We start from the raw sequence: 22364 nt of genomic DNA, 5'->3' as shown, positions 1-22364 counted from the left end.
GCTTGTCACTAGCACTATTTTAATATCGTGTGGCTTTCATTGTTCCTTGCAAGGTACTCACTTGGCTGACTTGCTTGCTAGCAAGTGCCGCACGGTCTGCTTTGCGCATTGCAAAGTTCGGCCCGTGACAGTTGGTATCAGAGCCAACTCGGCTCAAGAAGCTCACTACGATGTCGGGGAAGATGACAAACCAACAAAGATTCGATTGGTATGACCAACAACTCGGAGAACTTGCGGGAGTGCCGGATAGGTTGATTGATATCACAAATGTGTTGGACCGCGTCGACCTAGATGAGTTGGCGGCGCGGATGATAGAGGTGGAGAGCCTGAAGGACTGAGTTGTGGCCCTTGAAAATTGGAAAGCTCGAGGTAGCGGAAGGGAGAGAAATGAGGAAGAAGCTCCTGTTCCGAACGAGCAAATGGGGGCGATGAGTGATGCCCTTGACACACTCCAGGTGGCCGTGGACAATATGGCAGAAGATGTCCGAGTCACCATTGATGCTTTTAGAAACGAGCTGGTGGAGATGAATACCAAGCTCAACCTAACCATCCGTGCGATGGGAAACCAACCTGTGACGGACTACAGGAAGGTAAAGATACCAGAACCTCAAGCTTTTGGAGGGGCGCGAGATGCCAAGGAGCTTGAGAATTACTTATTTGATATGGAGCAATACTTCCGAGCAGTGAAGCCAGACTCGGAAGAGGTGAAGGTGAACATGGCGACAATGTATTTGTCAGGAGATGCTAAACTATGGTGGAGGACCAAGTATAATGACATACAAAGAGGGGTATGCACCATTGACACCTGGGAGGATCTTAAGAAGGAGCTCAAAGCTCAATTCTTCCCCAAGAATGTAGAGTACATTGCTAGAAGGCAGCTAAGGGAGCTCAAGCACACCAACAACATCCGAGACTTTGTAAACAAGTTCTCGGTGCTCATGCTTGACATTCCGGACATGTCAGAGAAGGATCGGCTGTTTTATTTCCTGGAAGGCTTAAAGCCATGGGCGAGGACCGAACTTCAGCGGCAGAGAGTCCAAGATTTGGCCTCCGCACAGGCTGCTGCTGAAAGGTTGACGGACTACACATTCGAAGAGAACTCTACTAAGAAGACTCAGCCGTTTTCGAATGTGAATGTCAACAGAAATGTAAGGCCTGGACCGAGTAGAAGTGGGGGAGCGGAGTCCAAGTTTTCCAACTCAGGAGGAGGGGACAGGAGAGTAGTGAATACGAGGGACACGGCAACGTCCAAGCCTGTTGCCTCGACAGGGGTCTTCACCCCTCAACCCTTTAATCCCTCAGGCTATGCCCCAAAGCCACTAGTATGCTTCTTATGCAGAGGACCGCATAGAGTGAATGAGTGCCCTCATAAGACCGCCCTCTCTGCCCTACAGGCTCATATTCACTCGAAAGAAATGGAAGATCAGCAAGAGCCAGAGGAGGAACCTGGTCACATGGGAGCTCTAAGATTCTTGGGTGCGGTGGAGAAGCGACCACAATCACCTAAGAAGTCCCAGGCTAAAGGCTTGATGTTCATAGATGGTAGTATTAATGGAAAGGTAGCCAAGAGCGTGATGGTTGACACAGGGGCCACTCACAACTTTGTGTCAGAACCTGAAGCACGGAGGTTGGGGCTGAAGTTGGAGACGGATGTTGGCCGCATGAAAGCTGTGAACTCTAAGGCCTCACCTACAACTGGACTATCTCGAGGGGTATCACTCAAGTTGGGTCACTGGCAAGGGAAGACTGACCTCGTAGTTGTCCAGATGGACGACTTTGATGTCATATTGGGGATGGAGTTCTTGTTGGCGAACAAAGCTATTCCCATTCCTAGTGCCCAACACTTACTTATTATGGGAGAAAGGCCGTGTGTGGTTCCGGCAAGAATCGAGCAACCAAGTGAACCCCGTCTCTTGTCCGCCCTCCAGTTCAAGAAAGGCGTGAAGCGTCATGAGCCTACCTATGTAGCAGTTCCTTTGATAAAGGATGAGACTAAAGGAGAAGTGATTCCGAAGGAAATTGAAGGGGTACTGGAGAGCTTTGTAGATGTGATGCCTCCTGAACTTCCCAAAGAATTACCTCCAAGGAGGAGTGTGGACCATGAGATCGAACTGCTTCCGGGGGCCAAGCCACCTGCAAAGGCACCTTACAGAATGGCGCCCCCAGAACTGGCGGAACTTCAAAAGCAGCTCGAAGACCTGCTCAAGGCGGGATTCATTAGGCCATCTAAAGCCCCCTTTGGTGCACCTGTGCTGTTTCAAAGGAAGCACGATGGAAGTTGGAGACTGTGTGTGGACTATCGGGCTCTCAACAAAGTCACGGTGCGCAACAAGTACCCGATCCCTCTGATTGCAGATCTGTTTGACCAACTCAGTGGTGCCAAATATTTCACAAAGCTAGACCTCCGCTCGGGGTACTATCAAGTTCGCATTGCAGAAGGAGATGAACCCAAGACAACGTGCGTCACCCGTTATGGCGCCTTTGAGTTTCTGGTGATGCCGTTCGGGTTGACCAATGCGCCAGCCACATTCTGCACTTTGATGAACCAAGTCTTCCACGAGTACTTAGATAAGTTCGTGGTAGTGTACCTGGATGACATAGTGGTGTACAGCTCTACCCTAGAAGAACACGTGGAGCACTTGAAGTTGGTGTTCCAACGGTTGCGGGACAACCAGTTGTATGTCAAGCGCGAAAAGTGCTCCTTCGCGCAAGTGACCATCAAGTTTTTAGGTCACATTATTGAAAGGGGTCAAATCAGGATGGATATGGAGAAAGTAGAAGCCATAAAGGAGTGGAGAAACCCCAAGAATGTGAAAGAGCTACGTTCTTTTCTTGGGCTGGCCAATTACTACAGACGTTTCATTGAGAATTACTCAAAGAAGACGACCCCCTTAACTGAACTCTTGAAGAAAGGAGTGACATGGGACTGGAGTAGTAATTGTGAGAAGGCCTTTCAAGATTTGAAGAAGGCCGTGAAGGAAGATCCGGTCCTTGCCTTACCCGACCTGAACCAGCCATTTGAAGTCCAGACAGATGCTTCTGACTTCGCCGTAGGAGGAGTCCTGCTGCAACAAGGGCACCCTGTTGCGTATGAAAGTCATAAACTCTCGGAAGCTGAGAGGAGGTACGCGGCTCAGGAGAAGGAGTTGCTAGCCGTAATTCACTGTTTGAGGACGTGGCGACACTATTTGCTGGGGTCAAAGTTCCTTGTGAAGACAGACAATTCAGCCGTCAGCCACTTCCTGACCCAGCCGAAGTTAACTCCAAAGCAAGCTCGATGGCAAGAGTTTCTCGCTGAGTTCGACTTCCATTTCGAACACAAGGCTGGGCACACAAACCAAGTTGCTGATGCTCTAAGTCGCAAGGCTGACCTTGCCACCCTCAAGGTGTTGGCCACTTTGTCGAGCAGCATCATTGCCACAGACATCAAGCAACGTATCAAGGAGAGTCTGGAGAAGGATTTCGTGGCGCAATCCCTCATGAAAATGGTGAAGGAAGGGAAGAGCCGTCGGTTTTGGATGGAGGATGGCATATTGATGGCCAAAGGAGGACGAGTGTTTGTTCCGCGAGCTGACGGACTGCGAAGAATGCTTATGAGGGAGTGTCACGACACCCTGTGGGCAGGTCACCCTGGATGGCAGAGGACCCATGCACTCCTCAAGCAGGGGTACTACTGGCCCCAGATGCGAGACGATGTCACGGAATACACCAAGACTTGCCTGACATGCCAGCAAGACAAGATTGAGCGCCAAAAGACTCCAGGGCTGTTGGAACCACTGTCTATTCCTACTCGCCCGTGGGAGAGTGTCTCCCTTGACTTTATTACTAACCTCCCGAAGGTGGGAGACTTATCAGGCATCCTGGTTGTGGTTGACAGGTTTTCAAAGTATGCCACCTTTGTGCCAACCCCAAAGTACTGTTCGGCGGAAGACACAGCAAGCCTCTTCTTCAAGCATGTTGTAAAGTATTGGGGTGTGCCTCAGAACATAGTCAGCGATCGAGACACTAGGTTCACGGGAACATTCTGGACCGAGCTATTCAAGTTGCTCGGGTCTGAGCTCAACATATCTTCAAGTTATCACCCACAGACTGATGGGCAAACAGAAAGGTTCAACGGTATGTTGGAGGAGTAATTGCTCAATGTTGCACAATTTTGTTTCAACTCGAAGAAGAGCTCATCCACCAACAAGAGTGCTTTTGAAATTGTCACTGGCCAACAGCCTCTCTTGCCGCATACGGTGCAAGAAGTCTACAAAGGGGCGAATCCGCGTGCTTTCAACTTCACAAAAGAGTGGAAGACTAATGCCGAGATCGCTCAAGTCTATCTAGAGAAAGCGGCGGGGAGAATGAAGAAGTGGGCAGATCAAGGCCGCAAGCCCAGGGAGTTTCAGGCAGGGGACATGGTCCTTGTCAAGCTGCTTCCGGAACAACTCAGGTTCCTGCGCTCCAGAGACAAACGACTATTCAGGAAGTATGAAGGACCGCTCCCCATCATTGCTAAAGTGGGGAAGTGCTCCTACAAAGTCGATATTCCCGCCTGGATGAGAGTTCACCCCGTCTTCCACGTCAGCAACCTCAAGCCGCACCAGCCAGACTGTGAAGATCAAGCACGCAACCAGCCTGTTCGGGAGCACGTCAACATCAGACCACCAAAGCCGAAAGAAGTGGAGGAGATCCTAGCAGAGAGAGTGATCCGAGTGTCAAGGCGCCCATACCAGCAGTTCCTGGTCAAGTGGAAGGGTCTGGGAGATGAAGAAACCAGTTGGGAGAATGCTGACGTCCTGAAGAAGAAGTTCCAGCAGAAGATTGAAGACTTCAAGATCAAGGCAGTCGTCGAGAGCGCCGACAGCTTAAGTGGGGGAGGATGTTAGGGGCCGCACTTGTAATGCCGCAAGCAACCTTGTCCAGGGTCATTAGTTAAGCCTTTGGTTGGTTTGCTTGCGTGCTAGGGTTGTTTTGGTAATTTACAAATTATGTAATTTATTTTATTTAGCAATTAGTCTCCTCGGCCTTTTTCATGTTTCCTCCTGCCAGGTTCATGTAAGGCCGATATGCTCTATAGGGAGGGGTTCCTAGTCGGCATAGTTTGGACTACGGAACTAGTATAGGTAAGCACATGTACTTTTGCCTCCCTTACCGTCTTACCATCAATAAAAGAGGAATTATTCAATCATCTGTGCCCCGTGAGATTGCTCTTTGATCTTTCTTTTCGATTATTCATTGTTCTTCGTGGTTGCCCCAACATTCATATAATTGTGTTCTTGCTTGTCACTAGCACTATTTTAATATCGTGTGGCTTTCATTGTTCCTTGCAAGGTACTCACTTAGCTGACTTGCTTGCTAGCAAGTGCCGCACGGTCCGCTTTGCGCATTGCAAAGTTCGGCCCGTGACACTAGGCAGCGGCTAGGTGAGGTAGGCAGGGGCCAGGCAAAGCTAGGCAGTGGCTAGGCACTCATGCGGGGTCGGGGGTAGGCCGCTAGGATAGGCGAAGCTAGCACTAGACCTGTAAATGGACCGGATTTTGATCCGGACCCGCTCCATATCCGTGACTATTGGACGGGTTTGGATCGAAAGTTTTGATCCGTTGATCCGTTAATGATCTGAATCCGTTAACCCGTTTATTTAACGGATCAAATACGGATCTAGGTCGATCCGATCCGTTTATGATCCGGCCCGTTTTTGTAATAATAAAATATTATTTTTATTAATATATTATTATTTTTAAAAAATATAAAATATAAAATATGAAGAATTTCTAATACAATTTTTTTGCAGAAATCTAAGGGACAGTCTATCACCCAAGATTCCAAGAAGCATTAAGAATTTTGAAAATGTAATTCTACTTTTGGTGATACTTTTGATAATGTATCATGATAATGTATCATGAAAATATGATCATGTATCATGAAAATATGATCATGTTGTTTTAATATTTTATTAATATCTTATGAGGTATCATGATATAAATTTAATATTACTATTTAAAATTTTATAATATTTGAAATTATAACGGGTCGGATTGGCGGATCGGGTATCCGTTAACCCGGCGGATACGGATTTGGATCGAGCTATCAACGATCCGCCGGGTTAACGGAGCGGGTTTGGATCGAATTTTTTTTTAAGTAAACGGATTTGGATTTAGGTCGATCCGATCCAAATCCGGTCCATTTACAGGTCTAGCTAGCACGCACGATCTGCTAGGTGAGGCTGCCCAAGCGCTAGGTGGAGGCGAGATCTGCAGGTTTTCGGGGCTGCGCTGCAGGTTTCGGACGACGGGGCTGGGTAGGAGCACCGCGGTTGGGATTGGGGCACCGGGGGCTGGGCAGCGAGGTGCAACAGCGAGGCGGAAGCTAGCGTAACAGCAAGGTGGAGGCCGGTGTTGCGACGGTGGAGAGAACCCAGATGGGTGCTGTTGTCTGGCCGGTGAATTACAACGGAAATATCAATTACAATGATGACATTAAATGCTGATTGGTCCGTAATCCTTGCTGATTGATGGTAATTGCTAATTCCTTGATTCTCTCTTCGTCAATCACTTTGACGAAGGCACGTAATATGTTTTTCCTTTAACAGTAGTCTTAATATAGTGAAATAATAGGATATTTCATGGTTTTTAAGATTAAGGATATATATATATTTTTTTTGAACAAGGGCCGGTGCGGCTGCCCTCAAGCCTTCATAAATGAAACCGACGAATACAATAGGTACTTTGAGTTGTGTATTTAGTAAAATATTAGAATGAGAAATTAAATGGGTGGTGTATTGAGTAGGGAGTGTCTATTAACACACGTTAGGAGTGTGTTTAAAACTTCTCTTATAATTTCGCCCAAAATAATAATAAGGATTAAATTCAGTTTACCTCCCTGAATTTTGGGACTAAAATCAGTTTGGTCCTTAAACTTTTTTTTTAATCGCGTCGGTCCTTGTACTTCCATTTTCCATCATCCGAGTCCAAAAATCAAATTTGACTTGAAATATGACATCATTTGCTGAGTTGGAGCCGACATGAGGGCCCACACTTCAGTTTTTTAAACCCTGAAGGAGGGCAGAATGGACATTCTAACAATAAAAAATAAAAACTCAGAAATCGGAGAAGTCTCTCCACGCCACCAAACCCATCCAATTCCCTTTCCTTCTTCTTCTTCTTCTTAGAACCCATCAAAACCCAAACTCAAACCAAGTTGCTATCCAATTCAAATCCAAAACCAAACTCAAATCTAGTTGCTATGAAATTCAAATCCACTGTCTTCGATCTCATCCTTAATGGCCATGAGCAGAGACTTCTTAGGATCAGAGCCGTCATATTTCTTCAGCTCCTCGGCGATGATCTCTCCAACAACGAGGCAGAAGTGAACATAGAGGGAGAGAAGGCGAGGAGAGAGAGAGGTTGGACATCCAAAAAGCACTTGGCATGCAAGAAGAGAGACAAGTCGGACACTCAGAAAGCTTTGGGTGTCCAAACCAGTTTTGGGTGCTGCTCCATCGGCGCGTGAACTCACCTCCAGGCGTCAGCGGACGTCTTGGAGGCCAGAAAGGACTAGCTAGAGCAGAAGAATAAGAAGAAGCGGGCCTTGGTGCAGTCACGCTCGACGACTTCGTCCGGCGAGAGGTTGGGGAGGTTGCTGGTGTTAATGGCGGCTTGGGAGCCCAAGTAGAAGCTGTTGTGCAGATTGAAAAACTAGTCTGGTCCTGCTGCCAGTGCTGCCATGGCGGTTGCCTTTGCTTCGTGTGCATTTCGATTTTGACTTTGCAGGTGCATATCTGAGAGAGGGAGAGAAAATGCATATGTATGGATTTCGATTTCGATTTTGATTTTTGCGGTTGCCTTTGCTTTGTATGGATTTTGATTTCAATTTTTACAGGTACAAATGTGAGGTGGTTGAATCATCGGTGTCTTCCACCTAAATCCAGAAACAAAGAGAGAGGGAGAGAGAGAGAGGTGAAGTCTTCTTCGAAGAAGAATATGGATAGCAGGGGTAGTTTGGACATTTCATTCCAATCTGAAAAAGTGGGCCCCAATGTTTGCTCCACCTCAGCTTGTGACGTCATCTTTCGAGTCAAATTTTATTTTTGGACTCGGATGATGGAAAATGGAAGTACAAGGACCGACGCGATTAAAAAAAAAGTTTAAAGACTACACTGATTTTAGCCCTAAAGTTCAGCGGGTTAAAATGAATTTAATAATAATAATAATAATAATAAAAGTACATCTCACATGGAATGAGATTAGTTGGCGATCCAACTAACTTTATTTTTTTGACTTTGGGCTAAACAGGTAACAACAATAAGGTCAGTGGCGGTCGAAAATCAATCTAGCCCGGGATTAAGCCCAGTGGACTCATGCACTGCGGATCCACTCACTATGAGGGGTATTGATGTAAATTCACTCAAGTCAATTTAAAATGGTAAACCTAACATCCCTAACCGCTGAGTGCTGAGACTAATAGCCTCCAGCATCGATCCTCTTCATCTGCTCAGGCCGTCTCCGTCAGGTGAGAAATGGTTGCTCCTGGTTCGCTTCCATTGTTATTGTATAGCTTCTTAATTTCTTGATTTGATTCTGTTTTTTTTTTTTTTTTTGAATCCAAATCTGATTTTGATTTTGATTTTTTGCTTCCCGTCGATTATGGGGTTAGTTATATTTTTCTTAATTAAATTAAACTTTTTTCGTTTTTGAATTAGAAACGCTTTCCTAATCCTGGTAGAAAAGAGCTAGCGCTTCCCTAATCCTGGTAGAAAAGAGCTAGAGCTTCCCTATATGTACGTATATATATTGCATAGCTACAATAGTGTAGTGTAGTGATCATCTACACATCATGTCGTCAATTTCGACCGAAACAGAGAAGCATTATTATTTTAGCAGAGCAATCCTAAGAGAAACAAGAGAATTACCTCCACCAGCAGGGGAGACCATGCTTCCTATTGCTATTTATCTCATCAAGCAAAGCCGCAGTTGGTCTGATCCTCCTGCTTGTGAAACTGCTTGTGAAGTCTCCACTGTTGAAATTATGATCCACTACTCCTCTCCCAACCACAGACGAGCCTACTTTAATTCTATTAGCAGGGACATGTCGGCACTAGGTGTCCCCCTGGAGCAGCAACCGCCTATCCTCGAAAAACTATTTCAGGTGGTACAAGCTGCTGTTCCGGAGCGCCGCATTATTGTGGTCATTGCAGACGTGACCGTGCGGTTATTGGGTAGTTTTGATGAGCATCATGATGACACTGACATTAGTAGACTTACCAGGGAATACCCCATTGCCATTCAAATAAATTATTCTAGCACCAGTGAATTATATGCATTGAGTGAGGTTGACTATCATGGTGTCGATGATAGGGTCACATGGGAGTCGTTTGAAACTGCTAGGGTCAGGTTTGTTCCTGCAACTACATCATCCATCATGAGCTTGCAGAAAGTGAGAATAGACAGCTTGGAAGAAGATACTATCAAACAGAACCCATCATGTGCTATTTGTATAAACGACTTTGCAGAAGGTGGTGTTGATCAACTGATTACTCTTTTGCCTTGCGCACACCATTATCATCTAGATTGCATTGTCCCGTGGCTGAAGACTAGTCACTCGTGCCCCCTGTGTCGATACCCAATGCCAACTGTGGAAGAGACAGAGTCTTCAAATCCTTCAAATCCCTAACCGAGTTCGAGTGACAAATATGTTGGCTGATAACGATGATCAATATATATGTTCATTAGAATTGCACTAACATATTCTCTCAGTTCCTTGTGTTATTTGATCCCTGTATCATGTTATCTTAATTCATAAATGTAAGATCCCACAGGGATCCTTCATTCTAATGTTTATTCATGCGCCTTGTGCCATTCGTAGGAAAACAGACAGAGATGAAAAGAATCTCATGATCAAATGCGGTCAGCAGTTAAATATCAAAGGCATCAAATGTTCATTCATCTAAAATTAGGAGCAGAAGCAAACTAGAGTATCAAGTATCTGGATCTCAAATGATACATTGGTCAGTTATATCTTGCCATAAGACCCTTCACTAAGTATAATATACGGAAATAATCATAAAATGATAAAATAGAGAAGATTCTTTTCCCTCAAGCCCATCCCTATGATGTCTGTTGCTACCGGCAAGATTGTTGCACGGGCTCCCACCAACCACGAGATCAAACCCACCAAATGTATTGATGTAATGCTCCAACCGGTTGGCATTCAACTCTTGCACATCAGCGAGGTGATACAAGTTTCCCTTTTTGGTTGGTTTGCTCCCACCAAGTCCTCACAACAGTTCTGCTCATCAGCAAAAAGGATGGCATCTATCAGCATTTCAAAAGACATACAAAACCACCTCATTATCAGAGCTATCAAGATCTGAAAATCCATCCAGAAAAAGTAGTGGTTCCATGTAGTGGAACCAAAATATATGATCACTAGATTGATTAGAAAAGACAGTTAATATTAGTGCATAAGAAACATGTATTTGCATTAGTGATAAGATATGGAAATTAGGTTTAGATAGTATAGAAATATACAAAAATACCTCCAGACACCTAAATCAAAAGAAGACTAGCTAAAGTGGTAAGGAACAAGAGGCCGATTCAAACAATAGTACATGGACATTATTATTCCTTGATATGCATAGCAGCATTGGCAATGAAAAAAGAATGAATGAATATTCAATACATGGTTATGCTCCCAAAATTGACATCTAGTCTAATACATGCAAGTTCAATTTGACAGAAACTAGAATATTAGTTTTGAACTGAAACATCAGGCACAACCAAACTCACAAACCCAAATTATCCATCCAAGAAGGCATTGGTAGATGAAAGCATGTTTAAACTCACACTATATAAGAGGAGACTTTCCAGAATTGAATCGGCGTCTTCCTCACCTGGATATCTTATCAAAGTAGTGTGTTAAATATGGTAAAACTGAAGCAATCTGAGTATAAACCACACAGAATGATACGGTACAGTGCTCTAACCATGTTCCTGAATAGCTTTGGCAACCATTTTTTGAGAAAATCCCATGCTAACAAAATGACCAAAAACTTTGGTATTGGAAGGTCCTGGAGATGAGCTCCCCTGTTGGAGGAAAAAACAAAGGAATTGCATGTTCAGAATCTAATGTATTATCTCTGTCTAAATATCATGCGTGCTTCTGAATGTATACTTTTGTTCATGTTCATCTTGTATCATTTATATGTTTACAAGTTCATCAAAGCCATAAAAATTAATAAGACAAAAGAGGATTATAGTGTGCACATGGGAAACCAGATTAGTCAATACAGCAAGAAGGCATGGTAAAAGTAAAGAAGAAAAAGAGTGGTCATATGAATTCCAGGAAATAGAGTCCTTCAGTTTGGTCAGATAGCATTTCATCTAGGCTCAAATGAAACCTACCACACTATAGATTCATTTCATTGATCTCAGAACATTTTCAAGTCTTAAAGCCACATAGAATTCGTCGCACTATTTAATAGTAATAAGCTGACTTAAATTTAACAAAAATCACATAAGAAAACAATTACCTCCCCAGAGCCCAGATTAGCAGAAGAAGAAGATAAAGTGAAATTTTCAATCTCGTCAAGCTCATCTTCAGTATCCCAGTCAACATTATTTCCGTTTACCCCAGATGTATTTCCATCCTGAAAAGGTTATGTATACAAATGAGCAAAAAAAAAAAAAAGTATATGGACTTGCAAATACTAGATTTGGAAGACCAGAGCCAAAAAAAGGCTAGAAAGTTTCCAACACATTACAATTCCACCATTTACATTAACCATCATCAAGCACTCCACTATAGAATAACATCAACAAGTTTCTATTTCTTTCCTTTTCTAACCTCTTTATTTATTTATTTATTTTTTTTGGTGAAATTTTTTAACCTATTCTAAGGTCTGTCAATCACACCAATTTAGTAAAGTCAATGAAGAGTCGGTAACTAAATGTTAATCAGGGACGAAAAGTATGGATATAAAATTCAAACAGAAAAGAAGTACCATGTCTTTAAAATGTTATGGTCACCCACGCAAAGGTTTGAAAGCTGTCCAAGTAAAACACAGAAGGAATAAGTGCCAAACAAAGGCAAACTTTAATCATAAAGACATGATTGTAAGCTACTAGAATCACTTGGTCTGAAAATCCATCCAGAAGCTCCCCTCATAATCTGAAGAAAGGGATCAGAATTGATTTGTTGCTGTTGTGGAGGAAAGCACTGTTCTGGAGGAGAACTCTGCTCTGGTGCAGAATCCTGTTCTCGAGTTGAATTTTCAAGAGCCTGCAAAATAATTGCAAGAAAACAGCAGAATGTATAAATCTTGTGTGCTAGATGAATCTAAACACTTGATTAATAATCTAGCAAGGTAGCAATTGATTATGTCACCCATTAGATGGCGTATAATGAACACTAAAGCGTATTGGAGAGCCAGAAATCTTAACAATGAATTGGGATGCTAATAAAGATTTATTTTGTTTTCTCTTTTCTTCATCAATATCAAGGATAGGAAAGAAAGATGGAAGAAATGCCTATGTCGGGCATCAAAGTAAAAGAACAAGTAATGCTTCCATGTAGTGGAATGGAAATATATGACCGTTAGATCGAATAGAAAAGACAGTTAAAGTAGAAGGTAACGACCAAGAGGCAGATTCAAACAATAATACATGAATATTATTAGACATTGATATGCATTACATGCAATATAGCATTGGAGATGGAAAAAAGAACGAATGAATATTCAATATATGGTTATGCTCCCAAAATTCACATCCTAGTCTAATACATGCAAGTTCAGTAAACTAGAATATTAGTTTTGAACAAAAACTTCAGGCACAACCAACCTCACAAACCCAAATAAAAAATCCAAGAAGGCAATGGGAAATGAAAAAAAGTTTATACTCGCACTATATAAGAGGAGGCTTTCCAGAATTGAATCTGCGTCTTCCTCACCTGGATATTTCATCAAAGTAGTGTTAAAAATGGTAAAACTGAAGCATTCCGAGTATAAACCACACAGAATGATATGGTTAGAAATTTTTTTTAACCTATTTTAAGGTCTGTCAATCACACCAATTTAGTAAAGTCAATGAAGAGTGAGTAACAATGTTATTTAGGACTACAATAGCAAGTAAAAGAAACCTCAAAGAGCAGCCTTAGAAACCTTTCTATTTCTGTGTTAGAAAGCAAGAATAGCATCTTTTGATCACCAGGAAGTTCCGTGCACTTTCTTCAGAGACAGCCAATCAAATTCTATCCTTCTCTATATATAAACTCTCAAGCACCAAAAATATTTATTCAAACTTTCAGACTCATTTTTCTTTGAGTAAACCTTAAAAAGCTGAAAATGGGAGTTGGAGGAAGTTTGGAGTACTTGTCTGATCTAATGGGTAGTGGTGGCCATAAAGACAAAAAGAAGAAGCAATTAAAGACTGTGGAGCTCAAAGTCAGAATGGACTGTGATGGTTGTGAGCTCAAGGTCAAGAAGGCCCTCTCTTCTTTAAGTGGAGTTAAATCTGTGGAGATTAACAGAAAGCAAAAGAAGGTGAGTGTTACAGGGTATGTTGAACCAAACAAGGTGCTGAAGAAGGCAAAGTCAACAGGGAAAAGAGCGGAGATATGGCCTTATGTTCCCTACAATCTAGTGGCTCAAGCTTATGACAAGAAAGCACCTCCTGGTTATGTCAGGAAAGTGGAGAACACTCCAACTACTGGCACCATGACAAGATATGAAGACCCCCTACACTGCCATGTTCAGTGATGAAAACCCCAATGCCTGCTCTATCATGTAGCTAGATTCACAAAATAGAGCAAAAAAAAAAGAAGAAAAAAAAATTGTTAATTAGGACTACATGAAGAGTATGGATATAAAATTTAAACAGAAAAGAAGTAGTTCATGTCTTCATGTATGTTATGGTCACCCACGCAAAGGTTTTGCAAGCTGTCCAAGTAAAACACAGAAGGAATAAGTGCAAACAAAGGCAAACTTTAATCAAATTGCCAGGGAAATATTACAGCGCGATTTCATGATAATACCCATAAAAGTTAATAACCTGACATCTACAGCCTATACACTAGAGAAACCACTCCAAGCCTCCATGCCAAGCAATAGCATATTAGGAAAAACAAAATAAAACAAAAAATTCACCTCATTCAGTTGCAAAATTAACCAATTCCACCCCAATACACATACATGGCAGATTACACGGTATGTTTCTTTAACAGCTGGGTGGCTTAATCAGTTCATAAAAGTTTGAAACTTTAACTGGTTAGGATATGAGATAGTGAGCAAAAAGTGTTTCCTTTGCTGCATTTGGGTTCGGCTATTGAACTTTTTGGTTTTGTTGATTAGTAAATTTGGAAGTAATTAGTTGAAAGTCTGAAACTTTAAGTTTCTTTTCGATATGTGAAGTTGTCAGTGACTAGAAACGACCCTATATATCCTCTACTTCAGCTTAATACATTGTCTAGTATGTATTAAGCAGATTACACACTACACATACATGACAGATGAGATCACACAATTTACACACTACACATGGTTTATATAAATTAAGCACGACATCAGCATTGTTTCCAAGCAAGAAAAAGAAAGATGCTTGCAGTTCCAATTCACAACCCTGCAGTTGTTAAAGGATGCAAAGCTCACAACTTTACCAAATCCATAGGCAGGCATGTATGTCATGTCTATTAGCTATTATCAAGCACAAAATGAACGAGGTAGGTATCTATACTCGTCAATAATGACTCAAAAGAAGATAGAAAAATCTTATGAAACCAAGCTCAAATAACAGTTGAAGGAAACACTACCTTGAATGGAAGACCCAGAGAGAGAGAGTTCGGAGTTTGGATTCAACAACAAAGACTTTATTTTGACTTTTTCTCATCTACTGGGCAAAGAATGGGAGAGAGAGAGAGAGCAACTCTTAAGGGGGAACGGCGTCGTTTGCGGGATGGTTTTTTAGTTTAGTGAGGTACGTGTCAACCATCCAGTGGTAAAGAGTAACCGTATTTACGATAAAGCGGGGATATTTTCGTAATTTTGGGGGCCTTATTGAGTCAACAACCGCGTATATATACTTAATTGTTCTTCATCTTTCTGCAAGGAGGCCGCCACTCTTTCTTGTTCTTCCTTTTCTGCTCTCTCTCTCTCTCTCTCTCTCTCTCTCTATTCATCAAGATTGAACCTTTCTGTTCTCTCTCTCTCTCTCAATCTCTCTATTGTTCATTAAAAATTTCTGTTTTCATTCTATTGGGTTCATCAAGATTGAATCTTTTAAGATTGAACTTTTCTGTTGTTCATCAAGAGTTAATCTGTGCCATAGATCCAACCAAAAAGATGAAATTTTTCGCAACTCCAAAGATGAAATCCCACATCCCAGATCTTCTTCCTTCAAATCCCACATCTTTTTTGGGATATCCCCTTTTTTTTTTTTTCAACAATCGAAGAAGGCTGAAGTTGTGAATTTTCACTACAAGATTTTCCAGATGGAAAGAGAAATTGTAAGTTTCTGTATAATCTTATTATTGCTTTGTTCATCTTTTTTTTTTTTGGGGGAACAATGCTTTCTTCTGGGATTTGGGAATAAGGGGTTCTAGAATTAAGTTTGGAGGAAAATTGGGTCATCGGTGAAAAGTCAGTAGAAAAATGGGGGCATAAGTATAATTTAGGAAACTGAGGGGGTTCTAGAATCAAGTTTGGAGGAAAATTGGGTCATCGGTGAAAAGTCAGTAGAAGGATGGGGCAGAAGTATAATTTAGGAAACCGAGGGGGGCCTAGAGTAAATTTTGGGAGATCTGAAAATTTTGAATCCCCCGCTCACACGGTTGGATTCAAATTTCGAAAATTTTGAATCGCCCGCCCAAAATTTGAATCCCCACCGTTGTTTTCAAATTTCAAAATTTGAAATTTAAGCAAACCCTAGACTCCACTCCACTCCTCCCCTATATAAACAGGGGTTACCTTGAGGTGATTTCTATCCACAATTCCTCCCCTATAGGAACCCTAAACTACTTACTCCCAGATCTAGAAACAGATGGAGAAGGTACCTATTGTTGATGCTGCTAAGGGTAATTGGAAGAAGGCCGAGGTTGAGGCCAAGAGGTATTTAATTCTGAAATATTATTTGATTTTACCAAGTTCTTGAGCTGATTTTTTTTCTTTTTTCATGTAGTGAGACTGGTGAAGGCAATGGAAACAAGCAAAGCCATGAGGCCAAGAGGTAAAAAAATTATGGAGTCTTATTTGATTTTACCAAGTTCACTAGTTTAAAGGTGTGTCTGTATTTGACCTGAAAATTTTCTTCATGTAGTGGGATTGTTGAAGCCTCTGGGAATAAGAGTTATTCTGGGAAGATTGAACCTGATGAGTCTGCAAGGTGGTAAGAAATCTTATGTTATCGATTAATGTGATTGACTTTCTTGTTTAGTCTTTTTAACTTAAATTTCTGGAATCTTAGTGTGGAACAAGGCCTTGTTGCTGAGGTTGTGGGAGGAGAGTCCAAGACGGACTCCGAAACTGAAAAGATGCTGGAGAGTATGAAGGAGCTCAACAAGAAGCTGATGGAGATGATGTACAAAGGAAAACTGACTTGTGAGTATGACAAGGAGAACATGAAGAGCAAGACTAAGAGCAATGATGATGATGATGATGATGAGGAGCCATTGAAGGGATGCATGTCGTGGTTACTTTGAATTCCATACTGGAGCCTTTTGTATCTCCTTAGCTACAAGGTTTTGGTCTGAAGGGATAATAATTCTTTTGACTTTATGTTAATCGTAGTTGATCGGATATCAGTTAGTTGAATGAAAAATCAATATGGCAACATGATAAGTGTATGTATGTGAACTGGACTCCTAGTTTAGTTTGGCATATGAGCTTCCCTTTTCTTTTTCTTTTTCTTTTGTAATGATAAAACAAGCTATAGTTGGATCTGCGGGTATGTAGCTAAGATGGCTCCTAGTGTAGCTTTCCTTTTCTTTTTATTTTGAATTGATAAAACAAGCTATAGTTGGATCTGCAAGTATGTAGCTAAGATGGCTAAAGTTAGATCTGTTTTTTTTTTTTTTTTCAGCATATGGATTCAATCTTACAATGTATCTTCTTTTGCTTTGTTCAACTTACACGCCACTGAACCGCGATGGGTTACTAAGTCTTTAACTTATGGTCAAGGGTTTTTTTTTTTTTTTGGTTAACTTATTGTCAGGTTTTTCAAGAAAAGGGAACTAGTGTTTTCTTTGAGGTTTTGCGTTGCATTTCAATCCTACCCTAAAAGCTTCTAATGGGATTATATGGGTGCACTTGTTTTCAACTTTCAAGCATTTCAAATCTCAAACCGTACACTTGCAACAACTTGTGAAATGCCACTGAAAAATTCAGTGAAGAAAATAACATTGGGCAGGGAGGCTTTGTTACTGTATACAAGTTAATATCAGAGAGAATGCTTTTGTTTATGACTTTTGAGGAATACTTGGTCGTCACCACTTGATCTAAAAACTCTTTCTGCCTCTTCCACATTATTGTGAAATGTGTTTGATCAGGGTACACTTGAGAATGGCTCTGTGACAGAAGTAAAGGTATTGTCAGGAGATTCTAGGCAAGGGTCGTAGGAATTTTTGACAGAAATTGAGGTGATTGCAAATGTCGATCATGAGAACTAGCTGAGCTATATGGTAGCTGTGCGGAAGGAAATCATAGGATATTCAAGTGTAAAATCTGCATTGGATTGCAAAAGGGGGCTCGCTTACCTTCATGAGGATGTTCAACCCTTCATATTATTCACAGAGACATTAAAGCAAGCAATATTGTCCTTGATAAAGATCTTTCGCCCAAAATTCAGATTTTGGTCTTGCAAAGTATATCGCACCCAACTTGACCCATGTTAGTACTCGTGTTGCTGGAACAGCGTCAGTTCACTACTGTTCTACTCTGTTTATATCCCTGTGGAATTCATGAAATGAATTTATGTGCACCACTAAGTGGACTGTACAGAAATAATCGAAAAAGTATTAATTCAAAAAAGTTTCTCCTAAAAGATTTATCAAATTGGTGAAAATATATGGTGTTGGCAGTATGTTGTTAGTTAGTTTCATGTTAAAAGTTGTCCGAACATCAATGTAGCCTTCACACTCAGTCTTAAGAATTAGTGTGAATGTCTTCCAAGTTGCATGACTGAATAATCAATCTGATACAATTTTACCTTAATATCATGGTACACCAGAATGCTAATGACTACACTTCCTACCCCTGCTCGCAAGTAATGTGGTTTAGCTTTAAAAGTATTCTGCTGTACTTGAATATCTTTTTGTTTTTCTTCAAATTTCTTTTGTTAAATTACACGTCTTTATGTTGACATATTTGGGTTCCTGTTTGTTTTTAGCAGAGGTTATTTGGCACCTCAGTATGCCATACGAGGTCAAGTGACAAAGAAAGCAGATATCTATAGTTTTGGTGTATTAGTCTTGGAAATTGTTAGTGGGAGGTGCAACGCAAACGGATGTTTACCATCCAAAGAACAGTATCTTTTTGTAAGGGTATAAATCTTTGAGACTAATGTCATCATTAAGTATTTCCTTCTATCACTGAATTGGAGTCCTTGGAGACCATAGCTTTTACTTGTTCTTGTAGTAATGATGAAAGAGTTCTTCTTGAAAAGGCATATTTCTATGATTTTTAATATTTTAATATTGTCAGTAACTGCATAAACTTGCATATTACATGAACACCTTCATACGATGTCTTGTTATTGTATAATTTATGAGCTTTCCATATAAGTTCATGTACATTTGAATCATTAGTATTATCCTAAGACAACAATAGACTCAAGACAAAAGGGGCTGATATTAATACAAAAATATCTATTACTCTAGTTTTTCATCTTGGCATTCACTATATGAATATTTTACTAGGGACCCTGGAATTACACAGACAATATATTAAAAGCGAAATCTACATGAAATGTTCCAGAACTTTGAGTTCTTTATATCTTTGAGCTCTCTAGGAGCTTAGGTGCTTTTTATTTGTGAACACCCTCTCCTTGATAAAGGTTATCCATTTTTCTTGCATAATATTTTGGCTTCCTAACTTGGTGTCATCTCTAACTGAAAATTTTACTGATCTCTATAGTAGTTAGTAGTTGGCAAGTAGATATAATGTATAATTTTTTTTTTTTTTTTTTTTGCTGTTGCAGGTATGGGAACTATATGAGGGGTCAGCTGGTGGTGTTGTGAGGATCCGACTGTTGGATCTTCTTATAATTGTGAAAAGATGATTCAAAAGGCGATCCGTGAGGGTCCGACCGTTAGATCGTCATATAATTTTGTGAGGATGATTCTAAGAGTGATCCGAGACAATCCAACCGTTGGATCTTCGTATAATTTTGAGAGGATGAACCTAAGGGCGATTGGTGAAGATCCGACCGTTGGATCTTCGTATAATTGTGATAAGATGATTCAAAAGGCGATCCGTGAGGATCCGACCGTTGGATCGTCATATAATTTTGTGAGGATGATTCTAAGGGTGATTCGAGACGATCCAACCGTTGGATTTTCACATAATTTTGAGAGGATGAACCTAAGGGCGATCCGTGAGCATCTGACCGTTGGGTCATCGTATAAATCGGTAAAGGTGATCCTCTAGGTGATCTGTGAGGATCCGACCGTTGGATCGTCTTAAAATTGTGATTTGTGAATTATTTTTTGTCAAAAAAGGAAAGGAAAAAAAAATCTAAAAAAATAGAAAATAAAAAATTTCAAAATAGAAAACCAAAAAATTTCATATAGAGAAAATGACAATTGCGGGGGCGGGGGTGGGGGTGGGGAACTCGTTTCGGAGGCGGGGCGGGGAATCCCCCATTTGAAAATATCCCCATATAGATTGCATACTTCTTTATCAATAATCTGAATGCACCTTTTTCCATATTCTCCTCCATACACATTTATCATAAAGCACTCAAAAGGGTACTTGAAAAGACTCCAGTAATGCATGAAAAGCCTGTACAGTAACTTGGAATGTTATCCTTCGGAATGAAGTACCCCGAAAAGTGAAAGAATTTGCTGCCAAATGAAAATAAATTCAAACAAATTATAGGGTGGGGTAAAATCTTTATATGGTATCTGAACTATCACGAAATGCATTTTTTGGTACCTAAAACTATCCCTCCAAAATAATTATTCTGTCAATTATTCCGTTAAAGTATAGGTAAAATCGTAAAACATCTATTTTTTTAATTTTTTTTACAAATTTTTGATTAAAATAAATTAAACTAGGTTATAAAAAAAAGACCTAGAATTAAATTAGTGAATATCTAGGTTTACCCACCATCTCCATTGATTAATTATTTGAGAAAAAAGTTATCTCATTAGTTGATCCAAATTAATATATATTAAATTTTCATAAATAAAAAAAACTAAACAAAAATAAAAGTACTTAAATTAATTGCCCCAATTATTCGGAGAACAGTGAAGAATAAATTGGGTATTTTTTTTTTATGTGTCAAATTTTTTTTAATTATAGATATTCAATATATTAAATTCTATAATTTCTAAATATGAATGAAATACTATTTTACTTTTGATATTTTACTCACATGAGTGTCACATGACCGCCACATAGGCATTTTTAATGGAATAATGGACGGATGTACTAAAAGGGCTAACGGAGGGATAGTATAGGTACCATTGAACTCTCTAAAAATTTATAGGTACTAAAAAGTGCATTTCGTGATAATTTAGGTACTATATGAAAATTTTACCCTTATAGGATGGCACTAGCACACAAAAGAGCTACGGCCATTTGAATTTGCTCAAAAGGCCCAACTTTGTTTTTTGACTTTGGGCTAAGCAGGTTAGGAATAAGGTCAGTGGGGGTTGAAAATCAATCTAGCCCGGGATTAGGCCCAGTGGACTCATGCGCTCCGGATCTACTTACGTTGTGGGGGTATTGATGTAAATTCACTCAAGTCGATTTAAAATGGTAAACCTAACTGCTGAGTGCTGAGACTGGCCTCCACCAGTCCACCATCGATCCTCTTCATGTGCTCAGGCCATCTCCGTCAGGTGAGAAATGTTCGCTTCTGGTTCGCTTCCATTGTTATTCCCCTGCTTTCTACTTAATTTCTTGATTTGATTCAGTTTTTTTTTTTTTTTTTTTTGAAACCAGATCTGATTTTGATTTTGATTTTGATTTTTTGCTTCCCCTCGATTTATGGGGTTTAGTTATATTTTTCTTAATTAAAATTAAACCTTTTTCTTTTAGAAAACGCTTTCCTAATCCTGGTAGAAAAGAGGTAGCGCTTCCCTATATGTATGTATGTGTGTGTGTATTGCATAGCTACAATAGTGTAGTGATCATCCGTATATAATGTCGTCAACTTCGACCGAAACAGAGAGGCATTATTATTTTAGCAGAGCAATCCTGAGAGAAACAAGAGAATTACCACCACCAGCAGGGGATACCTTGCTTCCTATTCATATTTGTCTCACCAAGCAAAGCCGCAGTTTGTCTGATCCTCGTAATTGTGAAATCTCCACTGTTGAAATAGACATTGTGATCCGCTACTCCTCTCCCAACCACAGACAAGCCTACTCTGATTCTATTAGCAGGGAAATGTCGGCATTAGGTGTCCCCCTGGAGCAGCAACCGCCTATCCTCGAAAAACTATTTCAGGTGGTACAAGCTGCTGTTCCGGAGCGCCGCATTATTGTGGTCATTGCAGACGTGGCCGTGCGGTTATTGGGTAGTTTTGATGAGCATCATGATGACACTGACATTAGTAGACTTACCAGGGAATACCCCATTGCCATTCAATTACATTTTACTGATGGCACCAGTGAATTATATGCATTGAGTGAGGTTGACTATCATGGTGTCGACGATAGGGTCACATGGGAGTCCTTTGAAACTCATAGGGTCAGGTTTGTTCCTGCAACTACATCATCCATCGTGAGCTTGCAGAAAGTGAGAATAGATAGCTTGGAGGAAGATACCATCAAACAGAACCCATCATGTGCTATTTGTATAAACGACTTTGCTGAAGGTGGTGTCGATCAACTGATTACTCTTTTGCCTTGCGCACACCATTATCATCTAGATTGCATTGTCCCGTGGCTGAAGACGAGTCACTTGTGCCCCTTGTGTCGATACCCAATGCCAACTGTGGAAGAGGCAGAGTCTTCAAATCCCTAACCGTGTTCGAGTGACAAATATGTTGGCTGATAACGATGATCAATATATATGTTCATTAGAATTGTACTAACATATTCTCTCAGTTCCTTGTGTTATTTGATCCCTGTATCATGTTATCTTAATTCATAAATGTAAGATCCCACGGGGATCATTCATTCTAATGTTTATTCATGCGCCTTATGCCATTCGTAGGAAAACAGAA

General features: G+C 40.7%; 3 protein-coding genes and 1 pseudogene across 9 annotated transcripts; 3 read left to right on the top strand and 1 right to left on the bottom strand.

Annotated features, from left to right (window-relative positions):
- The first annotated feature begins 8455 nt into the window (after positions 1-8455).
- Positions 8456-22246, top strand: LOC133726590 (E3 ubiquitin-protein ligase CIP8-like). The gene is made up of 2 exons (XM_062154170.1): positions 8456-8493; positions 21363-22246. The coding sequence occupies exon 2, from the start codon at positions 21584-21586 to the stop codon at positions 22160-22162; it is 579 nt and encodes a 192-aa protein (XP_062010154.1). The 5' UTR covers positions 8456-8493; positions 21363-21583; the 3' UTR covers positions 22163-22246.
- LOC133726594 (DNA (cytosine-5)-methyltransferase DRM1-like) lies at positions 9876-14906 on the bottom strand. 4 transcript variants are annotated; one of them, XM_062154175.1, is made up of 8 exons: positions 14788-14867; positions 12880-12930; positions 12114-12261; positions 11984-12027; positions 11513-11629; positions 10967-11066; positions 10827-10873; positions 9876-10295 (listed from the first exon to the last, which is right to left on the bottom strand). In XM_062154175.1, the coding sequence occupies exons 4-8, from the start codon at positions 11984-11986 to the stop codon at positions 10206-10208; spliced, it is 357 nt and encodes a 118-aa protein (XP_062010159.1). In that variant the 5' UTR covers positions 11987-12027; positions 12114-12261; positions 12880-12930; positions 14788-14867; the 3' UTR covers positions 9876-10205. The 4 variants fall into 4 exon arrangements, with proteins under 4 accessions (XP_062010159.1, XP_062010161.1, XP_062010157.1 ...); XM_062154177.1 differs by having other exon boundaries at positions 12886-12930; positions 14788-14843; XM_062154173.1 differs by lacking the exon at positions 14788-14867 and adding an exon at positions 13142-13254.
- Positions 13317-13917, top strand: LOC133726591 (heavy metal-associated isoprenylated plant protein 23-like; annotated as a pseudogene).
- LOC133726593 (uncharacterized) lies at positions 15092-16962 on the top strand. 4 transcript variants are annotated; one of them, XR_009854886.1, is made up of 4 exons: positions 15092-15480; positions 16152-16199; positions 16290-16355; positions 16437-16462. XR_009854886.1 is itself a non-coding variant. In XM_062154171.1 (4 exons), the coding sequence occupies exons 1-4, from the start codon at positions 16014-16016 to the stop codon at positions 16669-16671; spliced, it is 420 nt and encodes a 139-aa protein (XP_062010155.1). In that variant the 5' UTR covers positions 15492-16013; the 3' UTR covers positions 16672-16962. The 4 variants fall into 4 exon arrangements, 2 of the variants coding, with proteins under 2 accessions (XP_062010155.1, XP_062010156.1); XR_009854887.1 differs by having other exon boundaries at positions 16290-16358; positions 16437-16458; XM_062154171.1 differs by lacking the exon at positions 15092-15480 and adding an exon at positions 15492-16081 and having other exon boundaries at positions 16290-16358; positions 16437-16962.
- Positions 22247-22364: the final 118 nt, after the last annotated feature.

The sequence above is a fragment of the Rosa rugosa genome, chromosome 1 (genome assembly GCF_958449725.1).
Source record: "Rosa rugosa chromosome 1, drRosRugo1.1, whole genome shotgun sequence".
Classification (NCBI taxonomy): Eukaryota; Viridiplantae; Streptophyta; class Magnoliopsida; order Rosales; family Rosaceae; genus Rosa; species Rosa rugosa.
Note: the sequence above shows the minus strand (reverse complement) of the source record. Positions and strands in the feature narration are given on the sequence as shown.